At 49.7% G+C, this 26390-nt stretch overlaps 1 protein-coding gene across 1 annotated transcript; it reads left to right on the top strand.

The window, feature by feature from the left end:
* Positions 1–1152: 1152 nt before the first annotated feature.
* On the top strand, positions 1153–5414 carry LOC112885747. Its single transcript, XM_025951384.1, has 6 exons — positions 1153–1752; positions 2969–3083; positions 3448–4166; positions 4372–4462; positions 4610–4950; positions 5048–5414. The coding sequence occupies exons 1-5, from the start codon at positions 1486–1488 to the stop codon at positions 4900–4902; spliced, it is 1485 nt and encodes a 494-aa protein (XP_025807169.1). The 5' UTR covers positions 1153–1485; the 3' UTR covers positions 4903–4950; positions 5048–5414.
* The last annotated feature ends 20976 nt before the right edge of the window (positions 5415–26390 follow it).

Here is a 26390-nt window from a genome sequence, read left to right as displayed (position 1 = left end):
CTACTTGAAGAATAAACTGAAACGAATGTCCAGCGGTTGGAGTCCTCGATCGATCGGTCTGTACGTTTGGTGATTCACCCAGGTAAGATGAGATTCAGAAGAGGTGCGCCAAGAGGGTCATGCAGTGGAGAAAGACGCTAGAGAAGGCGTCCGTCCGCTGCGGTGGACAAGAACCCCGTGCAATCAGGCCAGGCAGGCAACGCACCTAGCAGTCGATGAGCCATCACGCACAGAAAGGGACGCACCGTGTTCTTTTTTGTTCTGTATTATATTATGCCGTTGTCCGCCGTACTGGAGGCGGCTCTTTTCGCGTCGATGCTGACTCGTCGTGCACGATGACGGTGACTGGCGGCCGGCCGGCACGCGGGCTTAGGGGCGGCCCGACGACAGCACGCCATGGAATAATATTGCCCAGGTTGAGCGTGGGAGGCTGTTATCCCCGGCAGGATGTTTAACACAGTATTAAATATAATCTAACTATAAAATTAATTACATAAATGGATGTTAATTTATGAAAAAACTAATATATATATATTAATTATATATATATGTATATATATGCCCGTGCTCCCGTACCGGCTAGTAATTTTGAGTGTAATGATTATCAGAAATTCATGAAAAAAATTAAGGTCCATAGCTAATAATCAAAATTATTCCACCAGTTTGTGCATAGAATTATTCTGTGTGTTCATGAATTTCTCTATGGCTCTGTATGTTCTGTATGCTAGCTCTTCAAGAGTAAAGCTCTAGGGACTTCAGTTTGCGCATAGAATTATTCCAAAGATCATCCTAATCCTAAAGGAGAATTGTCCTTCCATGTGGAAAGGCCAGGTAATTTTATTGATTGAACAGTTTAAGCAATCCTTTCCAACAGAAGGATCATTTGGTACCTTGCCCTGTGAGTTTATCATTTGAATAGTAGTTATTCCATATAGGCTTTACCCAAGGTAAATTGTTGAGCCACATACTTAAGTAGGGAAAAGCACAATAAAAAAGGGCTAAGTGCGACTTTGCGGCAGTGGCTGCTGACTAATTCGACAGCCCAGTGCCGGGCTGTGGTAAGCCCGACGCATGACATGTAGTGGGCCATGGCCTCACAAGCTGCCAGCAGCCAGGTCACTATAAAATCTCAGGGCCTCAGGCAGGAGCTTGCCCATTCAGCTAAGCAAATCTTCCTCTGGCCTCCACCATCCCTTTCCCCTCCAGCGCCGGCCGCCCCTAACCCCCGAAAGAGAAGCTCCCAGCTGCAAGTCAAACTTGCCTCCTACCCTCGCCGGCTTTTCCAATCTCAATGGAACCCGATGGCGCCGCTGCCACGCTTCGGAACATCAACGACGCGATGGAGGAGGTGCGCCGCAGAAGCCTCCGCGATAGGGGCTGGACCATCAAGGAGGCGATGGAGGACATGCGCAGTGGAAGGTGGGAGTGGCGTCGCACAGTCTACCGCTCGCTGCAGGCCAACGCCGGCCTCGCCGAGGCTGACCCATGCCATCTCCCGGCTCAATTCGTCATGCCATGCAGAAGAAGCCGGGGAGCTCGAGACGGTGGACACATTCTGGGTACTGGGAAGAGAACGAAGACGAGTTCATCGCGATCCGCTCCAAGGGAGGAGGAGAAAGCTCGTCCTCGCCCTCCAGCTCGCCGTGCTACGAAGGGGTTAGGAGGACCCTGGAGTTTTACGAGCACAACGGCACCAAGACGGACTGGGTCATCCACGAGTACAACCACCTCACTGACAACATGTTTATACAGGTAACACCGACATCGCTGTATCTGCATGCTGAGAGATACAGCTGTTTTTTATGACTTTGAACTCCACTAACTCCAAAAAATTTTGTAGCTAAATACTCTAACTCCAAAATTTTATGGAGCTCTATAGTTTAAATAAATTTAAAGTTTTGGAGCATCTCTTTTGCAACCCCAGAAAACTCGATTACAGACCTAAACGTGGAGTTGTAGGATAAGTTACATAGAAAACCGGTTCATTTCTTTTCTCCACCCTCGAGTGCCGCCCCCCTCCTCCCCTCTGCCCAGCGCCGAGCGCCGTCCCTTCTCCGGCGTCGGCGGCCGGGGCGGGCCCGCAGCACCATTCAAGGGCGGTCGCGCCGCGCTGCAGAAGATGCTGCACGCGGCCTACAACCGTGGGGACACCTCCGTCGAGGTGCGCGTGCGCCGCCACGCAGGGCGACGGCAGCGGGCTCCCTCCCTCCCCACCGCCGGCGCCTCGGCTCCAACCGTTGGCGCTGCCTCCCTCCCCACTGCCTCCGCTCCCACCGCCGGCGCTGCCTCCCTCCCCACCGGTCCCGCACTCCCCGAAGGCCGCCGCCATCGTCGAGCGGCAGGCTGGAGGTGAGGCGGCGGCAGAACGCGGCTCCTGCACCGGGCGGGGCGACGGTGGGCTAGGAGTGGGGAGCGACGGGACCGGCGGGTGGAGGCGAGGCGGAGCAGAGCGGGTGACCGAGCATATCCGAAGCACGGACGAGACGGAGCCGGCCTCATGGGACCTGATGTGGGAGAGCTCGCCGGGAGCGGCCTCCAGCGTTGTCGAGCGGCCGGCTGGAGCGGAGCTGGGGTGCTGCCGCCTCTGCCGAGCTCCAGGGAGGATGGCCGCGGAGAGCGTCGATGGTGGGCCGTCGGCCGGCGAACGGACTAGGAAGAGTATGACACGTGGATCCCGCGAACCAAGGCAACGGTGGCAATACATCTAGAAAATTATATTTTTTTAGAGTTGAGAATACCTTTCTAGCTAAATACCACATCTAGATAGCTCTAACTCCATCTAGAACCAGCTCTACCTGAACCTTTGAAGTGGAGTTTTGGACTCATGCCAAATATGTCCTTAATTTCCGCAACAAAAAGAGATATATTAGTTATTAGATTTTTCTATGACCATCCCAAATAACACCTTTGATAAATGCCGCCTCAAGCGTGGATTGATTTTGCCCATACATTCATTGCTTACTTGTAGGATGATATGGTTCTTCGTAAGGTATTCAATAAAAAACACACAGATCGGGTCCGCTCTTATTTGGAGCCTCTTGACAATATAATGGAAACTTACCATGAAGCACTCGGCGAGCACGGTACATTTCATCCCCTGATAATTCCTTATTATATGTGATGATCCTCCTTAAGTTTTTGGCCAACACAATTTGTAATTATACCCTTGTAAAAGTCATTTCAAGTTGCAATTACAGGCTTGTTGCTTAGATGCCACACCCGCATATTCCCTAGCTTCTCTTTTGGCCAGATTCGTGGAGTAAGCTATTACAACAAAACATTTGATCTAATGTACTACTCAATGCAAGGTTGAATCTATCAAACATGTTGATATATGGCGTCAAATTAGAACACCAAGGGTGCACTTTGCAAAAGGATTGGACATTTAGACTACTAGGATGGTAAACAGCAACTATTCTAGTTGTAGGTCTTAATTCGCAATTATAGGTCACGACTGGCAGGGTTTTATTCTCGATTTGGAGCCGGTTCAGGACACCTTAGCGACGGAATTGTATTCTGCGAAGAGAACTCTGTTCTACGAGGTTAAGCCGTCCCTATGGGGAGGTTGTCAAGAAGCAGAATTTGGGTGTGGGGAGTTCCCAACTGCGTCCGCTGCTCCAGATGGAGAATCAGATGATGTTTGGCAGCACTTCACCAGGATAAACACCAAAGATCCCGATGTGGTGTACGCAGCGTGCTACCGCTGTGACAGGGTGCTCAGGGCTCATTCCAAGAATGGCACTTCTCACCTCAGAAGGCACCTTAAGACTCACACATGTACATGCAACAACAATCCATCATCCACCACTGAGGACCAGGAGATCCTGCGTGAGCTCCGCGCAAACCTCGATCTCTACAAGCAGGGGAAGATGGAGGGAAGGGTTGTCGACTCTCCGGACCTCAACGCTAGTGTGGATCCGTGGGATCTTCCCACCCCACGCTACTTCACGAGCTCGCTGAGCCGGAAGACGCATCAGGGGCGCTGGGAGGAGATTAAGAGTAATGACAAGCTCATCGCCATCCGCATCGGTCAGTTGCCGGTGCCGCAGTACGCGGGGCTGAGGAGGACCCTGGAGTTCCACCATGATGACGGCACCAAGACGGACTGGATCATGCTCGAGTACCACCAGGTCGATGAGTACAACACCCACGACCTGCTTCTTGAGGTATAAGGATCTCTCACAAACAAATAATTCTTCAAGTAACTAGCAACAAATACGTACTAAACATGTGAAAAATTTACTTACTTCTGTTATGTAAGAACCTCTATGGTACGTCCAGAATTCATATAATTAAACCAGCTAGTATACAAGTTGCAGCACCTTTGTTATGCTTTCATTTTCATTACACTTGACGTGCGCTTACTTGTAGGGGAGCATGGTGTTTCGCAAGGTAATCCAAATTTTCAAAGAGTTGGAAAGGATGTGGAATGGGGACGACGAAGAAGAAGAGCGCTACATCGGTAGGATATATTGAACAGCTTAATCCGCAAAATACTTCAATCACTGCAGCGAGTCTTCATTTACTTCATTGCATCAATTTAGCAGTAGAGAAAACTTTGCACGAGCATCAAGTATCAAAACTAACCTTCCGTACTTCCATCCGTTAGGTGAGCGTGAAGAAGAGGTGGAGGCGTGCATGAGCACCTTGCTCCGTGACTGCTTGCTCGGTGAGGTTGGTCAAAGTGATCAATCACGGGTTGGAAAGCGCAAGAGGACCGGTGCTCCGGAGGGCGGATCAGAAGTTTGGCTGTACTTCACTAAGATTTACACCATGGATCCTGACAGGGTGTATGCAGTGTGCCACTCTTGTGACAGGGGTTACAAGGGTCACTCCAAGAATGGCACCTCTCACCTCAAAAGGCACAACAAGACATGCTCAAGCAAGCACCGGAAAGTGTAGAGGAAGAAGTCTGGCAATTCGTACTAGTTTTCGGGAAATATGAACCTTGTGAGTTGTTTTGGCTACAACTGGCCTGCTCACCCTATTGAATTTTTCCTCTAGGCTTGTCTCACTGGATTCTCACTTGCCCTATTTTTCTTTTCAGAGAACAGGAGAAGGGAGAATGCGCTGAAGCTAGGAGCGAAAAGGATGACCTTTTAAGCTGTGTCTTTTTCTTCTTGTCAACGTTTCCTTTTCTCAGTTTGTTTTAGGCTTGATCTATCCTCAAAGTACTGTCTCTCTTCAGAAAAAAATTATGATGTCAGTATGGCTAAGTTGTTGAGTGAGTCTTATTGGAGGTCTAAAAGTATTGTCTTTCTTCAGAAAAATTGTAGTCTCAGTATGGCTAAGTCGTTCAGTTCTATCGGAGGTTGTTTTTACTTTTAGGTACAATGATACGTGGGCCACCTAATCTACGATTTGATATTTGAGGAGTACTATCTTCTGAATCTAAAAGGTGGAGACTGATTTAATAGTTAAGCTGCTAGCTGCAGTTTGCTTCCGAGATTTGTCATCCCTCTAGATATATCTTGTGCTAAACAAATGGGTTGGGCAGATGCGGACTTCCTCTTATCATTTGATTTGGGCACTGAATCCACACATATGAGGAAATTTCTTTTCAAAAAAAAATCTTGTGAGGATATTGCTGACATGGCCCCTGTTTGATTCAGTGTCTAATGTTACCGGCAGCCCACTTGGCATTGCTAATCCCTGCCAGGGTAGAAGTCTCGGCCGAAAATCATTTCTAGTGGCATTTTATGTGTTTCCAAATTCCAAGTGAACAGAAGGGCAACTTTGAACTCTGCTCTCCAGAGTTTTTAGGTCTGGTCTTGTCGTGCCGTGCCATCACTGATTAACTATGTTTGTGCTTTCTCTGGACGTGTGAGGTGCCCTCAGGGGGCCGTGGGTGACTTCTGGACTTCCCTCAGCTGAACCCGTGGGAGAGGGGTCAGGGCAGCTTCCCCTTCCAAATGCAGCTGAGAAACTGAGATTGGAGAGTCCAAATGCCCTCTTACTGGGATTATTTGAACAGTTTTGCAGTTTGGTGAAAAATTTGATATTAGCGTGCTTGTTAACAAACTATAATTAATCTATCTTGGGTCGTGGATTATTTGCCTAAATATTGTGAAAGGCAACGCAAAAGCAAATTAAAATCCATGACCCGGCCGGGCACCTGAGCTCACCCCCGTTATACTATAACGACCGGTCTCTGAAATCTGAACCCCCGTGTTAGGTTGATCTCCCGGAGACTATCGAACCCCAACGGGCCCGATGGGCCTCGTCGCACCCGCGCCCTGATCGGGGGCGCCCCAGCTCGTTCCTAGCTGGTGGGCCCCCGTCGCGCTGCGCTATAAAGAGAGGTGGGGGCCAGCGGCACAGGTCACGAGGTTCGTCGCCGCCGCCACCCCACCGACACCGTGAGCCCTAACCGATCTAAGGAGGCGCAGCAGCGGCGGGAAGCTCCACCCGTGGCCACCGTCAACGCCTTCGCCTCGACCCCGTGCCCGCGTCCGCGACCCCGAGCCTCGGCCGCCGCGAGCACCAGCGCCGCCCGACCATGGTGGGCATGTCTGCATCGCCTGCGACGCTAGGGCACGAAGGTATAAACCCCGTGCCCTTTTTTCCCTTGTCCATCTCTCTTGTGCTCGGATTGTTTTAGTGCCACTCGAGTTCTTTCAATCTAATCGCGCAGTAGCTGATCCCCATATCTAACAATGGTATCAGTCGCCTATCTACTTGTGTTGATTAGAATTTGGAAGACTCCCACAGAAAAGAAACCCTTGGAAAGAACCCACAGAAAACCCCGGAAAAACCCTAGGCAAAATCCCACAGAAACCCTAACCATAACCCTAGCAAAGAGAGGAAATGGGACGCCGGCGATGGGAGGGCTTACCTCTTTCTTGCGCCATCGGCCGTCGATGCGCTCGGGACGCCAGCGCCTCGACCCGATCCCGCGTGAGCCACCGCCGTGCCGCTCGCGCGCGCCGGACAGAGGCACCACGGTGATGCCGCTCGACGGCGGCGCGCTCACCTTGCGGTGAACGCGCGCGCCGGCGAGGGGGCTCGCCGTGGCGCCGCTCGCTCCGCGCCGCCGGTCGCCGCTCTCTCTCTCGCGCTTGCTCCGGGGGGAGGGAAGAAAGAGGTGCCGGGGGAAGGAGAAGGGAGGAAATGAGCTAGGGTTTCGGGGCTGAGCCGGTCGAGGGGTTTTGATCGGCCTAGAACCACGCACAGCCGTCGATCGTGATCGGACGGTCGAGACCGATCCGCGCGCCACTGGGCTCCTTTTGGCCCAGGCGGGAGAGGGAAATGGCGGCTCGGGCCCAGGTTGCGTCGCCCACGACCGCAAGCGCACGCGCGGGCGCGCGCAAGGGCGCGCAGGCTGGGCGTTAACGGGCCTCGGCCCAGCACAGACGCGCGCGCGTGCCTGTTTTCGCGTGGGTGCTGCGCGCGAGAGGGCCCAGTTGTTGTTGGGCCGTCACGAAAAGTTTGGGCCGGCTGGGCTGTTTGCAACAGAAAGCATAGTGCACCAATTTTTCAATTTCAGAAGTCTTTTGCTATAGAATTTGAATCAATTTGATGCATTTCAAATTCTAATTTGATTGAACTTTGATGCACTGCTTAGAAAAGATAAAATTAGACATATTTTTGATAGAATTAAGTTTTCCGCTGCAACGATTAAATAGTTTTATATTCTAATGATTAATTGTCTTGTTATTTAAATTTGAAACAACGGGATAATTTAAATTTTCGAGGCAAATGGATAATTTTTTTTTGAATTGTAATATTGTTATTATTTGACCAACGTTAACAATGACAATATTGCAATGACAATGGTATTATCTTTAATATATATTTTTCATGTATTATTTCTATTTATGCCCAACGGTGTTTTAGATTTAATACAAAAAGAAATTATGCTTTAATCTTTTGATAGATAATTTTCGTGTATTACCTCTAATTCTGCCCAACGGTGTTGACTTAATACAAAAGGTTATTGCATGTTTTAAATTCCGACCAACGTCGTATTTTTTTACATATGCAACAATATAATCGAGTTTATTTTAATGTTTTCACCACTCATGAATATTTTTTCAGGAGGGTTATCAATGATGATTTCCATCAATAACATTCCTATATTAAAGGGAGACAATTACCACGAATGGTACAGAAAGCTAGACCTGTATTTCATCATGGGTGAACTGGATTAGGTTCTAGCTACACCGACTCCCACAGAGCCTGTGATACCTGTGAGACAGGACACACACACAGATGCTTCTTGGAAGCAAACAGAGCTTTATTATAAGAAAGCAAAAGCAGATTATGAGAGGCTTTATGCAAAATGGTTCCCTGCCAACAAGAAGTGCTTGGCAGTGGTAAAGAACACGATTGAGCCTGCCATTATGGGCTCAATCCCAGATTGTGCCACTGTAACAGAGTATCTTGAGAAATTAAAGAATCAGTACACTGGTTCTTCAAAGACTTATGCAACCCAGTTAATTAAACAACTAGTTTCAGAAAGATACAATGGAGGTGGCATCAGAGAACATATTCATCGCATGGTCAACCAAAACAACAAGCTTAAGTCATTGGACCTTGCCTTCAAGGAGGATCACATTGTCCATTTGGTTTTTGCTTCGCTGCCCAAAGAATTTGATACTTTGTTGTCAATTATAACACCCAACCACATACTTGGGACATAGAAAAGACCATTGCGATGTGTGTTCAGAAGGAGAAAAGGATAAAATCCGCCACTGGCGGATCTTTAAACTATGTGAACAAGAAGAAGCATGCCAATTTCAAAGGCAATTTTTCATCTTCTTCTTCATCCTCCTCTAAAGGCAAAAGCTCTCATCAACACAGACCTCAAGAAGGACAGGTTCTAGTTGAGAAGGACCAGTGTCTTTACTGCAAAGAAAGGGGACACTACAAGAAGAACTATCACAAATACTTAAAGATGATCATGGAGAAGAGAGGTGAGAACATTATTTCATTCGTAAATGAATCCTTGTATATAGAATATTCAAAAACCACTTGGTGGATTGATTCAGGAGCAACTGTTCATGTTGCAAATTCATTGCAGGGATTCCGTTCGACGAGGACCACTCAAAGAAGCGAAAGGCAAGTTAAAGTTGCCAACGGAGCCCAGGCAGATGTTGAAGCAGTAGGAGATGTTCATTTTGAACTAGACACTGGCTTTAACATAATTCTTAGAGATGTTTTATATGTACCTTCTTTACACAGAAACTTAATTAGTACGTCTTGCCTGGACAAAGATGGTTATACCTGTCTATTTGGAGATGGTAGGTGTTTGATAGAATGTAATGATACAGTTATTTCCATTGCATTCAGAAGAAACGATCTTTATTTGATATCGTTGCATGAAAGTGTAAATTCCGTATGCGATAACAACGTGAATGTATTCTCGTCTACACTCGCAAATAGAAAACGGAAAAGAACTCAAGATGCGTCGTCGAAATTATGGCACTGTCGTTTAGGTCATATTTCGAGGGGGAGAATAGAAAGATTAGTTAAAAATGAAATTCTTCCTCCATTAGAGTTCTCTGACTTAGAACAATGCATTGAATGCATACAAGGAAAATTCGTAAAGAAAATAAAGAAAAATGCTAAGAGGAGCGCACGTGTATTAGAGATAATTCACACAGATATCTGTGGTCCGTTCAATGTAAAGAGTGTGGATGGCTATGACTCGTTCATAACGTTCACAGATGATTATTCCCGTTATGGATATATTTATCCAATTAAAGAAAGATCTGAGGCTTTGGATAAATTTAAAATATTCAAGGCCGAAGTAGAAAATCAACACGATTTAAAGATTAAAATCGTAAGATCCGATCGTGGAGGGGAATATTACGGTCGACATACCCCATATGGCCAAGTTCCAGGACCTTTTGCGAAGTTCCTGATGGAGCAAGGCATAGTGGCCCAGTACTCGATGCCGGGCGAACCTCAGCAGAACGGAGTGGCTGAAAGACGTAATCGTACCCTGATGGATATGGTACGAAGCATGATCAGCTACTCTACGTTGCCAGTGAGTTTATGGATGGAGGCTTTGAAAACCGCCATTCATATTCTCAACAGAGTTCCTAGTAAATTGGTGCCGAAAACACCGTATGAGATGTGGACAGGGAGAGTACCCTCAGTGAATCACTTACGGGTATGGGGGAGTCCTGCTGAGGCAAAAGTATTTAACCTGACTATTGTGAAACTAGATTCCAAAACAGTATCTTGCCATTTCATTGGCTATCCAGAAAGGTCAAAGGATTTTCGTTTCTACTTCCCAGACAGATCCACAAAATTTGTAGAAACGAGACACGCAGTCTTACTTGAAGATCAAATGATCCGGGGGAGCGGAACAGTTAGGAAGATTGATCTTGAGGAGAAGCGGGTATATACGCCTAATCCCGTGATTCAGGAATCATTCTTCTCGCTGCCCGCTGTTACTGCGCCGCCAATGCAAGTCACTGCGATGCCAACACCTGCAGTAGCCCCCCTGTGGTAACAGTGAATGAGGACGTGGAACCTATTCATCAGGCTCCTGACGAGCCTATTGCCACACAAGAAGGGGAGCAACAGCAGCCCCAAACAGATGAGGCACCGCAGGCTCAGGCCCATGGGAGACCTCAAAGAATAAGGAAGCCCGCTATTCCCGACGACTATGAAGTCTATAATAGCGAAGAAGTTCAAATAGAGGATGATCCCACTTCATTTGAAGAAGCCATGAGAAGTGAACACTCGTCTAAATGGCTTGACGCCATGAAAGATGAAATAAAATCGATGAGTACCAACAAAGTGTGGGACTTAGAGGAAATTCCTAAAGGAGCCAAAACAGTAGGCTGCAAATGGGTCTACAAAACTAAATATGACTTCCAAGAGAATATAGACAAATTTAAAGCACGACTCGTGGCAAAAGGATACACACAAAGAGAAGGAATTGATTACAATGAGACTTTCTCTCCAGTCTCATGTAAAGATTCTTTCAGAACTATAATGGCCCTTGTGGCCCATTATGATCTAGAATTACATTAGATGGATGTGAAGATAGCATTCCTGAACGGGGACGTAGATGAAACCGTCTACATAGCACAGCCGAAAGGTTTTTTTATGGAAGGTAAAGAAAAACTGGGATGTCGTCAAAAGAAATCAATTTATGGGCTAAAACAAGCTTCAAGACAGTGGTACTTGAAGTTCGATAAAATAATAAAAGAATTCGGGTTCAAAGAAAATGTTGAGGACAATTGCGTTTACGCAAAGTTCAAGAATGGAAAGTATATCTTTCTGATCCTGCATGTGGATGACATCCTACTGGTAAGTAGTGACGTCAGTCTGCTACTAGAAACGAAAAGGTTTTTATCCTCACATTTTGAGATGAAAGATCTTGGTGAAGTAAGATTCGTTTTAGGAATCGAGATTCATCGAGACAGAATGAAAGGGGTATTAGGATTGTCTCAAAAGATATATATAGAAAAGGTCCTAAAAAAATTTAATATGCATAAATGCAGTGCCTCACCTGTACCTATAGTTAAGAGCGACAGATATGGGGAGTTTCAATGTCCCAAGAATCAATATGAAATTGATCAAATGAAAATGGTACCATATGCTTCAGCCGTGGGAAGCTTACAGTATGCACAAGTGTGCACACGCCCTGATATAGCTTACGTTACCGGGTTGCTTGGCAGATTCCAGAGTAATCTAGGACCAGAACACTGGAAGTTAGTAAAGAAGATTCTGCGCTATTTGCAAGGAACCAAAGGCCTCATGTTAATATACAGAAAAATAGAATCTCTGCGTATCGTAGGATACTTAGACTCCGATTATGCAGGAGATGATAGAAAATCCACGTCAGGATATGTGTTCACCCTTGTCGGGGGAGCAATATCGTCGAAAAGTTGTAAACAAACCGTCACTACGTCGTCCACAATGTATGCCGAATTTGTTGCATGTTATGAGGCTACGGGGCAGGTGAACTGGCTAAAGAAGTTTATACCCGGTTTAAAAATGGTCGACGACATATCTAGACCATTAAAGTTGTACTGCGATAATGAGCCCGCAGTAATGTATGCACACAACATAAAGACAAGTGGTGCTGCCAAACACATTGATATAAAGTATTATGTTGTCAAAGATAAAGTCCGAGATCAGATTATAAATCTCGAGTATATAAGCACAGTAAAAATGCTTGCGGATCCGCTAACAAAAGGCTTACCACCTAGCGTGTTCAAAGAACACGTAGCCGGCATGGGGCTAAGGGATAGCCTGTGATCTTCGGACTACAAGGGCCCAAAAGGTTAAAAAATCCGTCTTTGAATGGAAGTGTGTATTGTAGCTGTTAAATCTATCGGCAAATGACCGTGACGATGAGGCATGCTCTATGCACAAATCTATGACGAAACACAAAAAAGTAAAAGGAAAAGAAAAGTGCAGGGTGAGATCAAGGGGGAGACTGTTAGGTTGATCTCCGGGAGACCATCGGACCCCAACGGGCCCGATGGGCCTCCTCGCACCCGCGCCCTGATCGGGGGCGCCCCAGCTCGTTCCTAGCTGATGGGCCCGTGTCGCGCTGCGCTATAAAAAGAGGTGGGGGCCAGCGGCACTGGTCACGAGGTTCGTCGCCGCCGCCACCCCACCGACACCGTGAGCCCTAACCGATCTAAGGAGGCGCAGCAGCGGCGGGAAGCTCCACCTGCGGCCACCGTCAACGCCTTCGCCTCGACCCCGTGCCCGCGTCCGCGACCTGAGCTCGGCCGCCACGAGCACCAGCGCCGCCCGACCATGGCGGGCATGTCTGCATCGCCCGCGGCGCCAGGGCACGAAGGTATAAACCCCGTGCCCCTTTTTCCCTTCTCCATCTCTCTTGCGCTCGGATTATTTTAGTGCCACTCGAATTCTTTCAGTCTAATCGCGCAGTAGCCGATCCCCATATCTAACACCCTGGACTATGCAGCAGGGTGAAAATAATAATAATAATAACTGAAGCATGGTTACTTTGGATCAACTTGATCTGACTGTTGTAACAATACAATACAATACAATAAAATCATATCACAGCATCCAAGACCTATTTTAACTGCACATATTTCTTTCATCATGAAGAGAGTTTGGTTTCGCCCGGAATATTGTTTCCTCGATTGTTTCGCGCAGAAGAGAATCTGTGGCATTGCCGTGAACATAGGCGGAGCTCCCCATACATACCGCAGGGTGGGGCAGCCAGCTACCCCGCGGCGCGAAAACCCCCTCCCCCTCTCGTCCCAGTGCGAATTAAAGCTTGCGGCAGCGTCTGGACGTCAGGCGTCTTGTGGTTGGTTGAAGACGACGATGAACCGATATGGGCCGGGGGTAGATGGTAGCCCATTAGACATTAGGTAGGTGGTGACGCTTCAGTCTTAAAGCAGCTAGAGAACGGTCGACATGCCCAAGCGGGGCAGCTCTCCTATATGCGTCTGCGTAGCTGTGCGTGCTGAGGCATCACAGAAGTGCGTGCTTTGCTTGTAGCATTCAGATGTGGCACAAGGGCACTCACTGGAGCAGGTCAACGTCTTATATCCTAGCAAACTGATGGAACTATAGTGCATGCTTTTATGCTTATGGGATTATTCATGTGTTTCCATGATCTTTGTGATGCATCGATGGTGCTCATCACGAATGTAAATGGGTCACTGAACTAGTTTACCTTGTAGGACAATTGGTTAAATTAAAGATGAAATAATCTCATCTATGTTTCTCTATGACCAAAGCCGCAACAACATGACGGCTATGGCCAGCGAACAAAGCTGCAATAGTCGTAGGAACTAGACAAGGTGGATTTTGGGCAAGCACTGTTCAATACCATTCAAAGTTGACGTAAATTCTGCCCCAGCTAAAATTTCTGGCCAGCTCCGCCACTGGCCGTGAACTGAAGCACGCGTGATAATAATAATAAAAAAACGATAAGAAGCGGTGATGCGAATCTTGCTGACTTGTAGTACGACGCTCAGCCGGGTCGCCGGAGCCCGACGGGGGTCGTCGGGGTCCACACCAGTGCACGACACAACGTGTCCCTGGAAATAAGAGAAAAGAGGACCCAATCAGGCCGGCCGGGCAGATCAATTTTGGCCCCGAAGCTGTAAATATTGGCATAAAAAAGAATCTTACTATTTAGAAATATTAAATAAATAAAAAATTTCACATATGAATGCTAATTCGTGAGACAAATCTAATGAGCCTAATTAATTTATGATTTGCAACAGTGATGCTACAACCGTAACTATCCACTAATCATGGACTAATATACCTTATCAGATCCGTCTCGTAAATTAGGCCTGGTTTCTGCAATTAGTTTTGTAGTTAGATTTTATTTAATATTTTAAATGATAAAATTTTCTTTGATGCGATGGGCTAAAATTCGAGCCAAACACCCTTTTGATTTGTGCTGTTTTGCACAAAAGGAGAAGCTAGGCGTGCTTCTCTTCTCTCCCGGTCAGGTCAGGTCGCGCGACGCAACACGCAAGCAGTTGCGCGAGTGGACGCGTCCTTTTCTCTGCCGGGTTAGGGGATGCCCGAGAGCTCGCCATGGGAAGGGTGCCCAAGCTGAGCGTTGGAGGGTAATTGGTTTTAACCCTGTGATTTTGTACTTCTCAAACCTGCCTACCTCCAACCTCCCGGTCCAATGCATGTCGTCATCAGAAGCCGAGGTTGCCAGTCCAGCAGGCACTTTAGCCAAGCACAGGCAGCGTCTACACTAGACTAGATGTGCTCGTTTTGTAGTTGTTGATCCTGTTCAGAGTCAATCCGAAGAGCTCGCAATTGCTGACATGGCCCCTGTTTGATTCAGTGCGTTTATGCTCCTAGTAGCACAGGACAGGCTAATCTTAGGTTCACAAAAAATAGGATCTCTCAAATAACCTGGGTAGAGAAAAAACCCGCCCCCCGCGTTGCCCAGCCTTGGCGACACGGGCGGCGACGGCACACCTCCAACCCCTCCTCCCTCCCTCCCTCCTTGTGCCTCCTTGCCGCCATCGGAGCACGCTGCCGGAGGCCGCGCAGCCACATGATAGTAGCAGCGGGGCCCTTCCCCATCCTCTCTCCCTCTTGCTCTCCTCCCGGTCGCGGCTCCTCCCGACGATGATGGTGGCTTCTCCGGCGGCCGGCAGCTGGATCCGCCTGCGGCCAGATCTGGTGAGGCCTTGGCCGGATCCGGTCCTGGCACTATACGGCCCGGCTGGGCACGGCCTGGCTTGGCGCGGACGGATGTGGCCGGGCGGGGCCTGGCGCGGCCTGACGCAGCCGGAGACGGCCGTCCACAAGGGGGAGGGTGGTGTCGGAGGAGGTGGTGCGGCGGTGCCCGCGGTGGTGGGGATACAGGCTTTGTGGGCTGCTGGTGGCGAAGTCGGCATCCACGACGGTGGGTGCCAGAGCCGGTATTGATGGTCTTTAACAGCCTCGACGTACAACGGTGTTACGCGTGCGGCGGAGTCAGGTCCGGCTTTACGTGTTGCCCGATCGGAGGGAGTGGCAGTCGATGCAGTTGTGCGGTTGCTGCGTGCAGGTGGCGCGTTGATGCCCCTCTGAAGAGCCTGTGGGGTGGCAGGACAATGGTGATGGCGGTGCTGGATGGGTAGGGGCCCTGCTTCTTGGCCGACATCCGTTCTAGAGGGCTTCTTGGGAGAAAGCCTTGGCGATGGTGACGCTAGTGGGTGCCGCTTTCCTTGTTGGGGGCGTCATATTCCCCTCTAGCTCCTTCATCCAAGTGTGAAAGCCCTGCAACAGTGGCGCCATTGGCGTAGCTCCCTTCCTAAAGGCATCGCGTATGGATTTTTGTCGTGGCTTTGAAGTCTCCTTCAGCAGTTGCGCTTTGCTTTACCTGGTTGTGACGTGGAGGCGAGTGTCGGTGTTTTACCGGCTGCACACCGAGGGGTATATCCAAGGTGATAAATTTAGGTGAGGAGACACCGAGATCAGGAACTTAAAGGTGCAAGGAACATAAGATTAGACAGGTTCGGGCCGCGAGGTGCGTAATACCCTACATCCTGTGTGATGGTTTGTATTGCTTTGGGTGTAGAATAATCCTTGTTTGAGGGGGTCCCTGCCCCCCCTTATATATCCAGGAGGTCAGGGTTACATGAATCCTAACCAACGCTAGCTAGGGAATCGTAACCGAATACAACTCGAGTAGATTCCTTCTGTACCGACTTGCTTTATCTCCTACTCAAACGAGCAGAAAACAACTTAAATAAGAGATATATCTCTTAATCCTGTTTAAACTACATTATGTACACAACCCCGTGGCCCCGGGTCTGACAAGCCCCCGAGCTCTTCGTAGCTGAGTACTGTAGACTTCTCGAGTACTTTCGAAGTAGTCTTTGGCTTCTTTTGAAGCTCCTTCTTGAAGTTCTTCTTCGAGTACTTGCTTGGCTGCATCGAAGCTATGAGGTGCTCATGCCCCGAATTACTTCTTTGGTATGGTGTGCGATTGAAAAATCGCACTCCATATGGAGTAGCCCCCGAGCCTTAGGTTGAATTGGAGAATCAGGCTGAGGGTAACATTAATCTTGAATCTTCCTTACTTTTCAAATAAATTTAAAAAAATAAGTAGTTGATGCCATTATCCCGCAGCCCCCGAGCCTTGAATCCAAATCTCTCATGTTTGGAAATAAGGATCCAAGAATCGTGGCATTGGTGTTAGTCTGAAATTATGAGAAAAACTCTTCGCCTTCTGCACAGTGAAATCGAGCCTCCCGCTGGTTTATTTAACCGTGCGGTGACTTAGGATTTCTTCTGCACTCTCGGTCTTCATATGAGTCATCTTCGAGTAGTTTTGCAGCGTCCAACCCCGAGCTTACGGGCCAGGAGAGCCGAAGGAGCCATGTCGAGTAGTGTGCATCGCCCAGCCCCCAAGCCTGGGGACTAGCGGAACTATGATGGCACGCCGTACTGCCTGGAGGGTTGTTGCCGAAGCTTGATCTGAAAAAAGACAACGCATACATTATGTAGCATAATGCGAAGATACCGAGTAGTACTCAGTAATAATGTGACGACGCCAAAATTTATTCGGTGTAAAAATTGCTGTGTCGAGCTCTTTTTTAGGCCATTCAAATCTCCCGAGTAGTATGCCTGTTACGTTTAAGCACCTGGTCCTGTTTTAGCCATTGCTCATAGCGTGTATGAGATCATTGTCTCGTGTACGCATAAAGGCATTAGGCGTGACAGAAGAGCCGAGATTTCACGGATTAAGGCATGTGCTACCTGAGTAGATTAGCAACCGTTAAGAGGAGACAACGAGCAGAAAGTAGTCATCATACGACAAAGAGGATGCGCGGTGCGCAAAAGTAGTCGACAAATTGTAGCTCTGGAGGGTTTCAATGCCCATCGAGAGTCATACACGGATAAGTAGTCGGCGAAGTGTAGCTCTGGAGGGTTTCAATGCCCGTTGAGAGACGTACACAGATAAGTAGTCGATCATGATGTAGCCCCCGAGGGTTTCATGCCCATCGAGAGGCATACCCAAAAAGGTAGCCGATCTTGTGAAGAACAAGTCGGAAAAGATATAAGTCACTTAGCTTGATTCGTGGACGAATGTCGACAAAGCGTGGAGCTCGTTGATGAAGCTGCGATGGTTTGTTGATGAAGCTCGACTAGTCGGAGTCGATTCCGACTAGTTTTCAAGTCAAGATGAATAGTTGATGTAGTCATTGCTGTGAGGCTCGCTCTCGACTAGCTTCTAGTCGAGAGGAGTAATCGTCGGCGGGCCGCCGAGCCTCCTCGCGAAGTCGAAGTAGTCGAACTCGTTGCTGCTGCGCGCGGGCATTGCAGCATAAGCCGAAGTTGAACCGGGTCGTCGAGGTCGGCGGCTGCAGTGCATCGACGTTGCAGCGCAAGGTGAAGTCGAGCCGAGTAGTCGAGGTCGATATAGCCGTTCGCTAAAGGATCCAATCTCGAACTCGATGAATCCATCCGCCGATGCATATGTATGAAGTAGCAATCCGCCACCTTGAGTGGATTGATGTTGATGAAGAGGTCCTTCAAATTCGCCCAATGATCGCGACGATCAGCCCCACGGTGGGCGCCAGCGTGGAGAGGGACTCGGAGATGGCCTCCTGAGGATCAATGGCCAAATTGCGTAGACCAATTTGTGATCGGCTACGCGAGACCTCAGATTGGAACGAGTCCAACCCATGCAAAGTTGTTGCAGCGCTGGATGGAGTCGCGCCGAAAGCAGACTCCTCCTCGGTCCTCGTAGCGGATCCACGGATTGACAAGTCATCAAGATTATTGACGAGCTTGTCGAGATCGCTATGGAAACTCGCCGCAGGAGTTTTCGGCTTCATGTCGACGAGGAATCAACGAAAACTGCCCGCGCCATCTGCGACGCAGACCCACGAGCCAAAAACAAATGTCGTGCCCTGAGAGGGTACTGACCTGGTGAATTGGAAAGATGCCATCGAGTTCGCCGATGGATCTTCAATGCGCTCCCCTACCTGGCGTCCCAGCTGTCGGTCTTTTACCGGCTGCCCACCAAAGGGTATACTGTGACACCCTGAAAATTCACCAAATTAAATTACGCGTTAGAGTGCTCCATTTAAAAACCTAATCATCGTCAAAGCCCAACCAAACCCTAGCCCTAACCCTCTCTGTTTTCCCCGCCATCCTGACAACCGACACGAACTTGACCGCCGTCCCATTCCGCACCGCTCGGTGGCTGTCGCCCACGCATGACCACGCGCCGCGACCGGCGCCGACGCGATTCCCCCCCCCCCCTCTCTTTCTCCCCGCGTAGTGCGCAAATGACGCGCGCGTGGCCGACCAGCCGCGGTCGCCGCCGTGAAAATCGCCGACGCGCATCACCTTTTCTTTCCCTTTTTCCTCCCCTTTTTCTTTCTCCCATTCTCTTTTCTTTCTCCTTCTCTTCTTTTTCCCCCTTTTCTTTTTCCTTTCTTTCCCTCCCTGCTCTTTTCCTTTTTCCCTCCTCCTCCCCTCTCCTCTCCCCTTCCCCTGCTCCCGAGCACCACCAGGCCCCCGGCCTCCGAGCCACGCCGCCTCCCTTCCTCGCACGCGCGCGCACGCGCAACGCGTGGCCGCGCGCCGCGCCGTGCCGGCCGTCGCTCGCGCCCCGCCCCGGCCCGCGCCTCGCCGCACCGCACGCACACGCGCGCGCCGCCCGTCGCCAACCGCACAGCCCGCCGCTGTCTCTGCTGCCGCACCCCGCACGCGCGCTCGCCACTGTGACCGCACAGCTCTTTCCCCCCACGAGCGACGCCTCGGCGCCCTCGCCACACCACGACAGCCGCGAGCGGCCAAACGCCATTAATGGCGCCCGCCAGCTCGGTGACCGGCCACCGCACGGCCCCGCCTCTCCACCGCCTCGAGCGCCTATAAAAGGGGCCGAGGAGCACCCCCGGCGCCCCCACGAACTGCAGCACCAATTAGCCCCTCACCTCCCTGCCCCTACCACCGCCACCACGCACGCCACCACCGGCCGCCACCCGCCCACCGCGGTCCCGCCTCCTCGCTGCGTCCCAAGCCGAGGTGAGTAGGGGAATACGACCCCCTCGCCTCCCTCCCCCTTTTCCCTTCCGCCACGACCGCCGCCGGGCCCCGGGCCGGCCGGATTTGCCACCCCCGGCGCCCCCATCCCCTCTCCTCTGTTTCCCGTGGGGAGAGGAGGAGGAAGGTGGTCATTTGTCACAGAACCCCTGGCCTCTCCCTTTTTCCCAAAAGAAACCCCCTTGTGCCACATTTAACTGCAGGTCCTCCTGTTTTTAGCCATTCAGGAAAAACTAAAACCCCCGTCTCATAAACTTAATTTTAATTAGGTCCCTACACCTTTCTAGTATACCCCAAGTACCCTCAGGAGTTATAACCAAGCCCCGCCACCTCTAAAACATTTACAAACAGGTCCCTGACTCCTTGTTTAACCCTTAGACCTTTATAGAACCTATCATTTTATGCGCCAAACGACCTCCGATCGACCTAAAACTTTACCACGCCCTTTCTAGTATAGTTCTAACCATGCCATTAAGAAACCACCCAAAACTATTACCCCTATCGCCATAACTAAATTATTTCCGATTCAAACTCAACGACGAGAGCTTTTGGTTCTTTCGCTTGATTGTGTGCCTGTGTGCTTGCGTCGTAGGACACGGAGTGAACGAGGAAGGTCTCGACTGTGATCAAGCGAACGAGGACCAGTTCTGCGACCCCGAACCCGAGGGACAGTGCTTCGATCAGGACCTCCCGCAAGGACTTGATGATGGCAAGTTCAACTCCGCCCTTTGATGCATGTTTCTGTCCTAGTTTTTACAAACACAACCCAATGGCCTGTTTTATAAAATTGCATGATTTTGCTCACTGAAAACATGGTAGGATAGCCACCCTTGTTTGTGATAACCATACCTTGACCACCTGGTTTTATAAAGAAAGTGTGTGTGTGTGTGGGAAGGGATAAAACGTGGTTTTGAAAGACGAGTCAGACGGGATGGATGGCATTTCTGTGTGAAATGCCGTTGGTGTGCTCGTACCTGTGTGGTCGAGCGAGGAAGGGAGATATCCATCTTGCCACCCCTAAGGACCGAGTTGATGTGTCATCTCACCTAGCTTCCTGTCGTGCAAACCACTTGACCGTTGTATGGGCAACGGCTTAGCATAAATCCCACTAGTTAGTATTAAGAATAAGTACCCCCTCCCCAGGATTGATGACCTTTTCGATCAGCTAAAAGGAGCCAAGTACTTTTCCAAGATCGACCTAAGGTCAGGATATTTTCAGCTCAAGATTAGAGAAAGTGACATCCCTAAGACAGCTTTTGTCACCCGCTACGGGCAGTTCGAGTTCACCGTAATGTCCTTCGGACTAACCAATGCCCCTGCCTATTTTATGAACCTCATGAACAAAGTATTTATGGATGAGCTGGATAAGTTTGTCGTAGTCTTTATCGACGACATACTTATCTACTCCAAGTGTATTCAGGAACATGAGCAACATCTGCGGGTAGCATTGGAAAAGCTGAGGACACATAGGCTTTCCTTGGTCACATTCTGACCGCGGAAGGCGTAGCAGTGGACCCAGAGAAGGTCGAAGCAGTTTCCAATTGGAAGCAACCGACCAATGTTAGTGAAATCAGAAGTTTACTTGGATTAGCTGGGTACTATCGGAGATTCATCGAGGGGTTCTCCAAGATAGCCCGACCCATGACGGAACTTCTTAAGAAGGAGAAGAAGTTCGCCTGGACGGAATCGTGTGAAAGAAGTTTTCAAGAATTGAAGCAAAGGTTGACAACTGCCCCAGTGCTGACCCTACCGGACATTCATCGGGATTTTGTCATTTATTGTGACGCATCCCGACAAGGATTAGGGTGTGTGCTGATGCAAGACGGGAAAGTCGTTGCATATGCCTCCCGCCAACTCAGGACTCATGAGCAGAACTATCCGACCCATGATTTGGAATTTGCAGCCGTAGTGCATGCCCTTAAGATTTGAAGGCATTACTTGATTGGAAATAAGTGTGAGATTTACACCGACCATAAGAGTCTGAAATATATCTTCACCCAGTCGGATTTGAACTTAAGGCAGAGGAGATGGTTGGAGTTGGTTAAGGACTACAATTTAGAGATCCATTATCATCCCGGGAAGGCAAACGTGGTAGCCTATGCCTTAAGTCGGAAAACCTATGGACCCAAAGACAACCATCTACGCGAGGAAATGGCACAATTAAATGTGCACATTGTTCCTCGAGGTTCCAGCCATGTGCTGAACGTCCAATCAACACTAGAGGATAGAATTAGAGAGGCTCAAAGCTCGGATCAAGAGTTAATAAAGATCTACAAACAAACTGGAGAAAATAAAGCACCAGGTTTCAGAGTGGACAATAAGGAAACGCTATGGTACGAGAATAGGATTTGTGTACCCCAGGATGGAGACTTTCGGCGGATAATCATGGATGAAGCCCATAACTCGGCCTACTCCATCCACCCAGGGTCCACCAAAATGTATATGGACATAAGGCAAAAATATTGGTGGAATGGAATGAAGGCGGATATTGCACGATTTGTGGCTCATTGTGATACTTGTCAAAGGATCAAGGCCGAACCTCAAAAGCCAGCAGGATTGTTGCAACCCTTACCTATCCCGGTGTGGAAATGGGATGAGATAGGAATGGACTTTGTAGTGGGTCTACCCAGGACACAGAAGGGACACGATTCTATATGGGTAATAGTGGACCGACTCACTAAATCGGCTCATTTCATACCCGTACGAACTAGTTACGGTGGAGAAAAGCTGGCAAAGCTATATGTGGAAAACATAGTAAAGTTACATGGAGTGTCTAGCAGAATTGTCTCGGATAGAGGACCCAATTCACCTCTAGGTTTTGGAAAAGCTTGCATCAAGCCATGGGCACCAAGTTAGATTTCAGCTCCGCATACCACCTACAGACGGATGGTCAAACCGAAAGGGTAAATCAGATTATGGAAGATATGCTGAGAGCATGCGTCCTGACCTATGGAAAGGATTGGGAGCAGAGTCTGCCCTATGCAGAATTCTCGTACAACAACAGTTACCAAGCCAGCTTGGGCATGTCGCCATTTGAAGCTCTCTATGGAAGGAAGTGCAAAACTCCCCTGATGTGGTCAGAAGTTGGAGAACGTGCCCTAGTAGGACCCGCGCTTATAAAAGAAGCAGAAGAAAAAGTAGCGGAGATCCGCGAGAAATTGAAAGCGGCTCAATCCCGACAAAAGAGCTATGCAGACAAGAAAAGGCGAGAAATAAATTTCAACCCAAGAGATTTTGTTTATCTCAAGGTCTCACCTATTCGAGGGACCTGAAGGTTTCAGGTACAAGGAAAGCTAGCCCCTCGGTACATTGGGCCGTACCAAGTTCTGAAGAAAGTCGGAGCCGTAGCATATCGATTGGAGCTACCCAGAGAAATGGCAGATATACACCCAGTGTTTCATGTCTCGCAATTAAGAAGGTGTTTGAGAGTACCCGAGGAAGAACACGTGTCGGTGGAAACAATAGATTTACAGCCGGATCTGCGATACCAGGAAGTACCGATCAAAATTCTGGCCACTGTCACTAGGAGAACAAGAAACTCCGAAGTACGGATATGCAGGGTTCAATGGAGCAGACACGGAATAGAAGAAGCGACGTGGGAACGCGAAGAGGCTCTAAAGAAGGAGTTTCCCATCTGTTTAGGAACCAGCCGAATCTCGAGGACGAGATTCATTTTAAGTGGGGTAGGTTTGTGACGCCCTGAAAATTCACCAAATTAAATTACGCGTTAGAGTGCTCCGTTTAAAAACCTAATCGTCGTCAAAGCCCAACCAAACCCTAGCCCTAACCCTCTCCATTTTCCCCGCCATCCTGACAACCGACACGAACTTGACCGCCGTCCTATTCCGCACCGCTCGGTGGCTGTCGCCCACGCGTGACCACCCGCCGCGACCGGCGCCGACGCGATTCCCCCCCCCCCTCTCTTTCTCCCAGCGTAGTGCGCAAATGACGCGCGCGTGGCCGACCAGCCGCGGTCGCCGCCGTGAAAATCGCTGACGCGCATCACCTTTTCTTTCCCTTTTTCCTCCCCTTTTTCTTTCTCCCATTCTCTTTTCTTTCTCCTTCTCTTCTTTTTCCCCCTTTTCTTTTTCCTTTCTTTCCCTCCCTGTTCTTTTCCTTTTTTCCTCCTCCTCCCTTCTCCTCCCCTCTCCTCTCCCCTTCCCCTGCTCCCGAGCACCACCAGGCCCCCGGCCTCCGAGCCACGCCGCCTCCCTTCCTCGCACGCGCGCGCACGCGCAACGCGTGGCCGCGCGCCGCGCCGTGCTGGCCGTCGCTCGCGCCCCGCCCCGGCCCGCACCTCGCCGCGCCGCACGCACACGCGCGCGCCGCCCGTCGCCAACCGCACTGCCCGCCGCTGTCTCTGCTGCCTCACCCCGCACACGCGCTCGCCACTGTGACCGCACAGCTCTTTCCCCCCACGAGCGATGCCTCGGCGCCCTCGCCACACCACGACAGCCGCCAGCGGCCAAACGCCATTAATGGCGCCCGCCAGCTCAGTGACCGGCCACCGCACGGCCCCGCCTCTCCACCGCCTCGAGCGCCTATAAAAGGGGCCGAGGAGCACCCCCGGCGCCCCCACGAACTGCAGCACCAATTAGCCCCTCACCTCCCTGCCCCTACCACCGCCACCACGCACGCCACCACCGGCCGCCGCCCCCCACCGCGGTCCAGCCTCCTCGCTGCGTCCCAAGCCGAGGTGAGTAGGGGAATACGACCCCCTCGCCTCCCTCCCCCTTTTCCCTTCCGCCACGACCGCCGCCGGGCCCCGGGCCGGCCGGATTTGCCACCCCCGGCGCCCCCATCCCCTCTCCTCTGTTTCCCGTGGGGAGAGGAGGAGGAAGGTGGTCATTTGTCACAGAACCCCTGGCCTCTCCCTTTTTCCCAAAAGAAACCCCCTTGTGCCACATTTAACTGCAGGTCCTCCTGTTTTTAGCCATTCAGGAAAAACTAAAACCCCCGTCTCATAAACTTAATTTTAATTAGGTCCCTACACCTTTCTAGTATACCCTAAGTACCCTCAGGAGTTATAACCAAGCCCCGCCACCTCTAAAACATTTACAAACAGGTCCCTGACTCCTTGTTTAACCCTTAGACCTTTATAGAACCTATCATTTTATGCGCCAAACGACCTCCGATCGACCTAAAACTTTACCACGCCCTTTCTAGTATAGTTCTAACCATGCCATTAAGAAACCACCCAAAACTATTACCCCTATCGCCATAACTAAATTATTTCCGATTCAAACTCAACGACGAGAGCTTTTGGTTCTTTCGCTTGATTGTGTGCCTGTGTGCTTGCGTCGTAGGACACGGAGTGAACGAGGAAGGTCTCGACTGTGATCAAGCGAACGAGGACCAGTTCTGCGACCCCGAACCCGAGGGACAGTGCTTCGATCAGGACCTCCCGCAAGGACTTGATGATGGCAAGTTCAACTCCGCCCTTTGATGCATGTTTCTGTCCTAGTTTTTACAAACACAACCCAATGGCCTGTTTTATAAAATTGCATGATTTTGCTCACTGAAAACATGGTAGGATAGCCACCCTTGTTTGTGATAACCATACCTTGACCACCTGGTTTTATAAAGAAAGTGTGTGTGTGTGTGGGAAGGGATAAAACGTGGTTTTGAAAGACGAGTCAGACGGGATGGATGGCATTTCTGTGTGAAATGCCGTTGGTGTGCTCGTACCTGTGTGGTCGAGCGAGGAAGGGAGATATCCATCTTGCCACCCCTAAGGACCGAGTTGATGTGTCATCTCACCTAGCTTCCTGTCGTGCAAACCACTTGACCGTTGTATAGGCAACGGCTTAGCATAAATCCCACTAGTTAGTCTGATATCCATCAGGAGAGCTGAGAGCAACAGGTGATCAAGGAGAAGGGATAAGCTTTGTGTGACTTATGCCCCGGTTAAACCTCGGAGATAGGTCGAATGACCCCTTGATGGATCCCGTGGTGGCTAATCAGGTCTAGTTAAGGTGGGTAATGGCTTTGATGGGATCTGCACTGACACTAAGGTGATCGTGCTGTGGTACCCCACCTGTGGGTAAAGTTGCACACCTCTGCAGAGTTAAAATCTATTCGAATAGCCGTGCCCACGGTATTGGGCAAGTTATGGTGTGGTCACATAACTAGTGTTTCTCTCCGGGAATGGTTGGGCTGGTGTGGGTTGTTTGGAAAGTGTCCGGCAGTTGTGCCGTGTGCTACGGCGGACGGGGAGTCCGGTAGCATCTTAAAACTTGAATCCTGTGTGGATCAACATCCTGTGCTCCTTGGTACTAGAAAACATGTTTTGGAAATGTTTTAAACGAACCTTTGCATACAACCGAGTTTTCTGCGAATGAACCATAACCTTATCCTTGGATTGTCCTGTGCATTGATTTCTGTCATAACCCCTTCCGTGGGTGTGATTGGACTTGCTGAGTACGTTTGTACTCACCCCATTCTTACTTTTACAGTGGAATATCCAGACTACATCCCCGAAGACGTCGAGTAGGGTTTCGTCCTGCACCCAGACTTGCCTGTGGTTAAGGCCACCGCTGGAACTCCGCATGGCGCAAGACTCTGATGACCCTCTTTTCGTAGCTAGTGTAGTAGTGTGGGTTTTAGTTGTAATCCTCGCGATAGTGGCGCTTCACTGCCCATTACCGCGTAGAGTTGTACGGTGAAGTACCATCTGATGTAATAAAAGTGTTATCAGCCTCCTGGGACTGATAAAGCATCACTTTTAAGTCTCCCCAGATGGGGGGGACGCTTCATATATCCAAAGTGGTAATTTAGGTGAGGAGACACCGAGATCAGAAGCTCGAAGGTGTAAGGAACACAAGATTAGACAGGTTCGGGCCGCGAGGTGCGTAATACCCTACGTCCTGTGTGATGGTTTGTATTACCTTGGGTGTAGAATGATCCTAGTT

Source organism: Panicum hallii, chromosome 3 (genome assembly GCF_002211085.1).
Source record: "Panicum hallii strain FIL2 chromosome 3, PHallii_v3.1, whole genome shotgun sequence".
NCBI lineage: Eukaryota > Viridiplantae > Streptophyta > Magnoliopsida > Poales > Poaceae > Panicum > Panicum hallii.
This window is presented reverse-complemented; position numbering and strand designations above follow the sequence as displayed.

Coding starts and splice junctions, on each gene's coding strand:
- LOC112885747 (XM_025951384.1), top strand. CDS start 1,486: ATGCCATCTCCCGGCTCAATTCGTCATGCCATGCAGAAGAAGCCGGGG. Junction 1,753..2,968: donor CTGACAACATGTTTATACAG/GTAACACCGACA, acceptor GCTTACTTGTAG/GATGATATGGTTCTTCGTAA. Junction 4,463..4,609: donor AGAAGAAGAGCGCTACATCG/GTAGGATATATT, acceptor TCCATCCGTTAG/GTGAGCGTGAAGAAGAGGTG.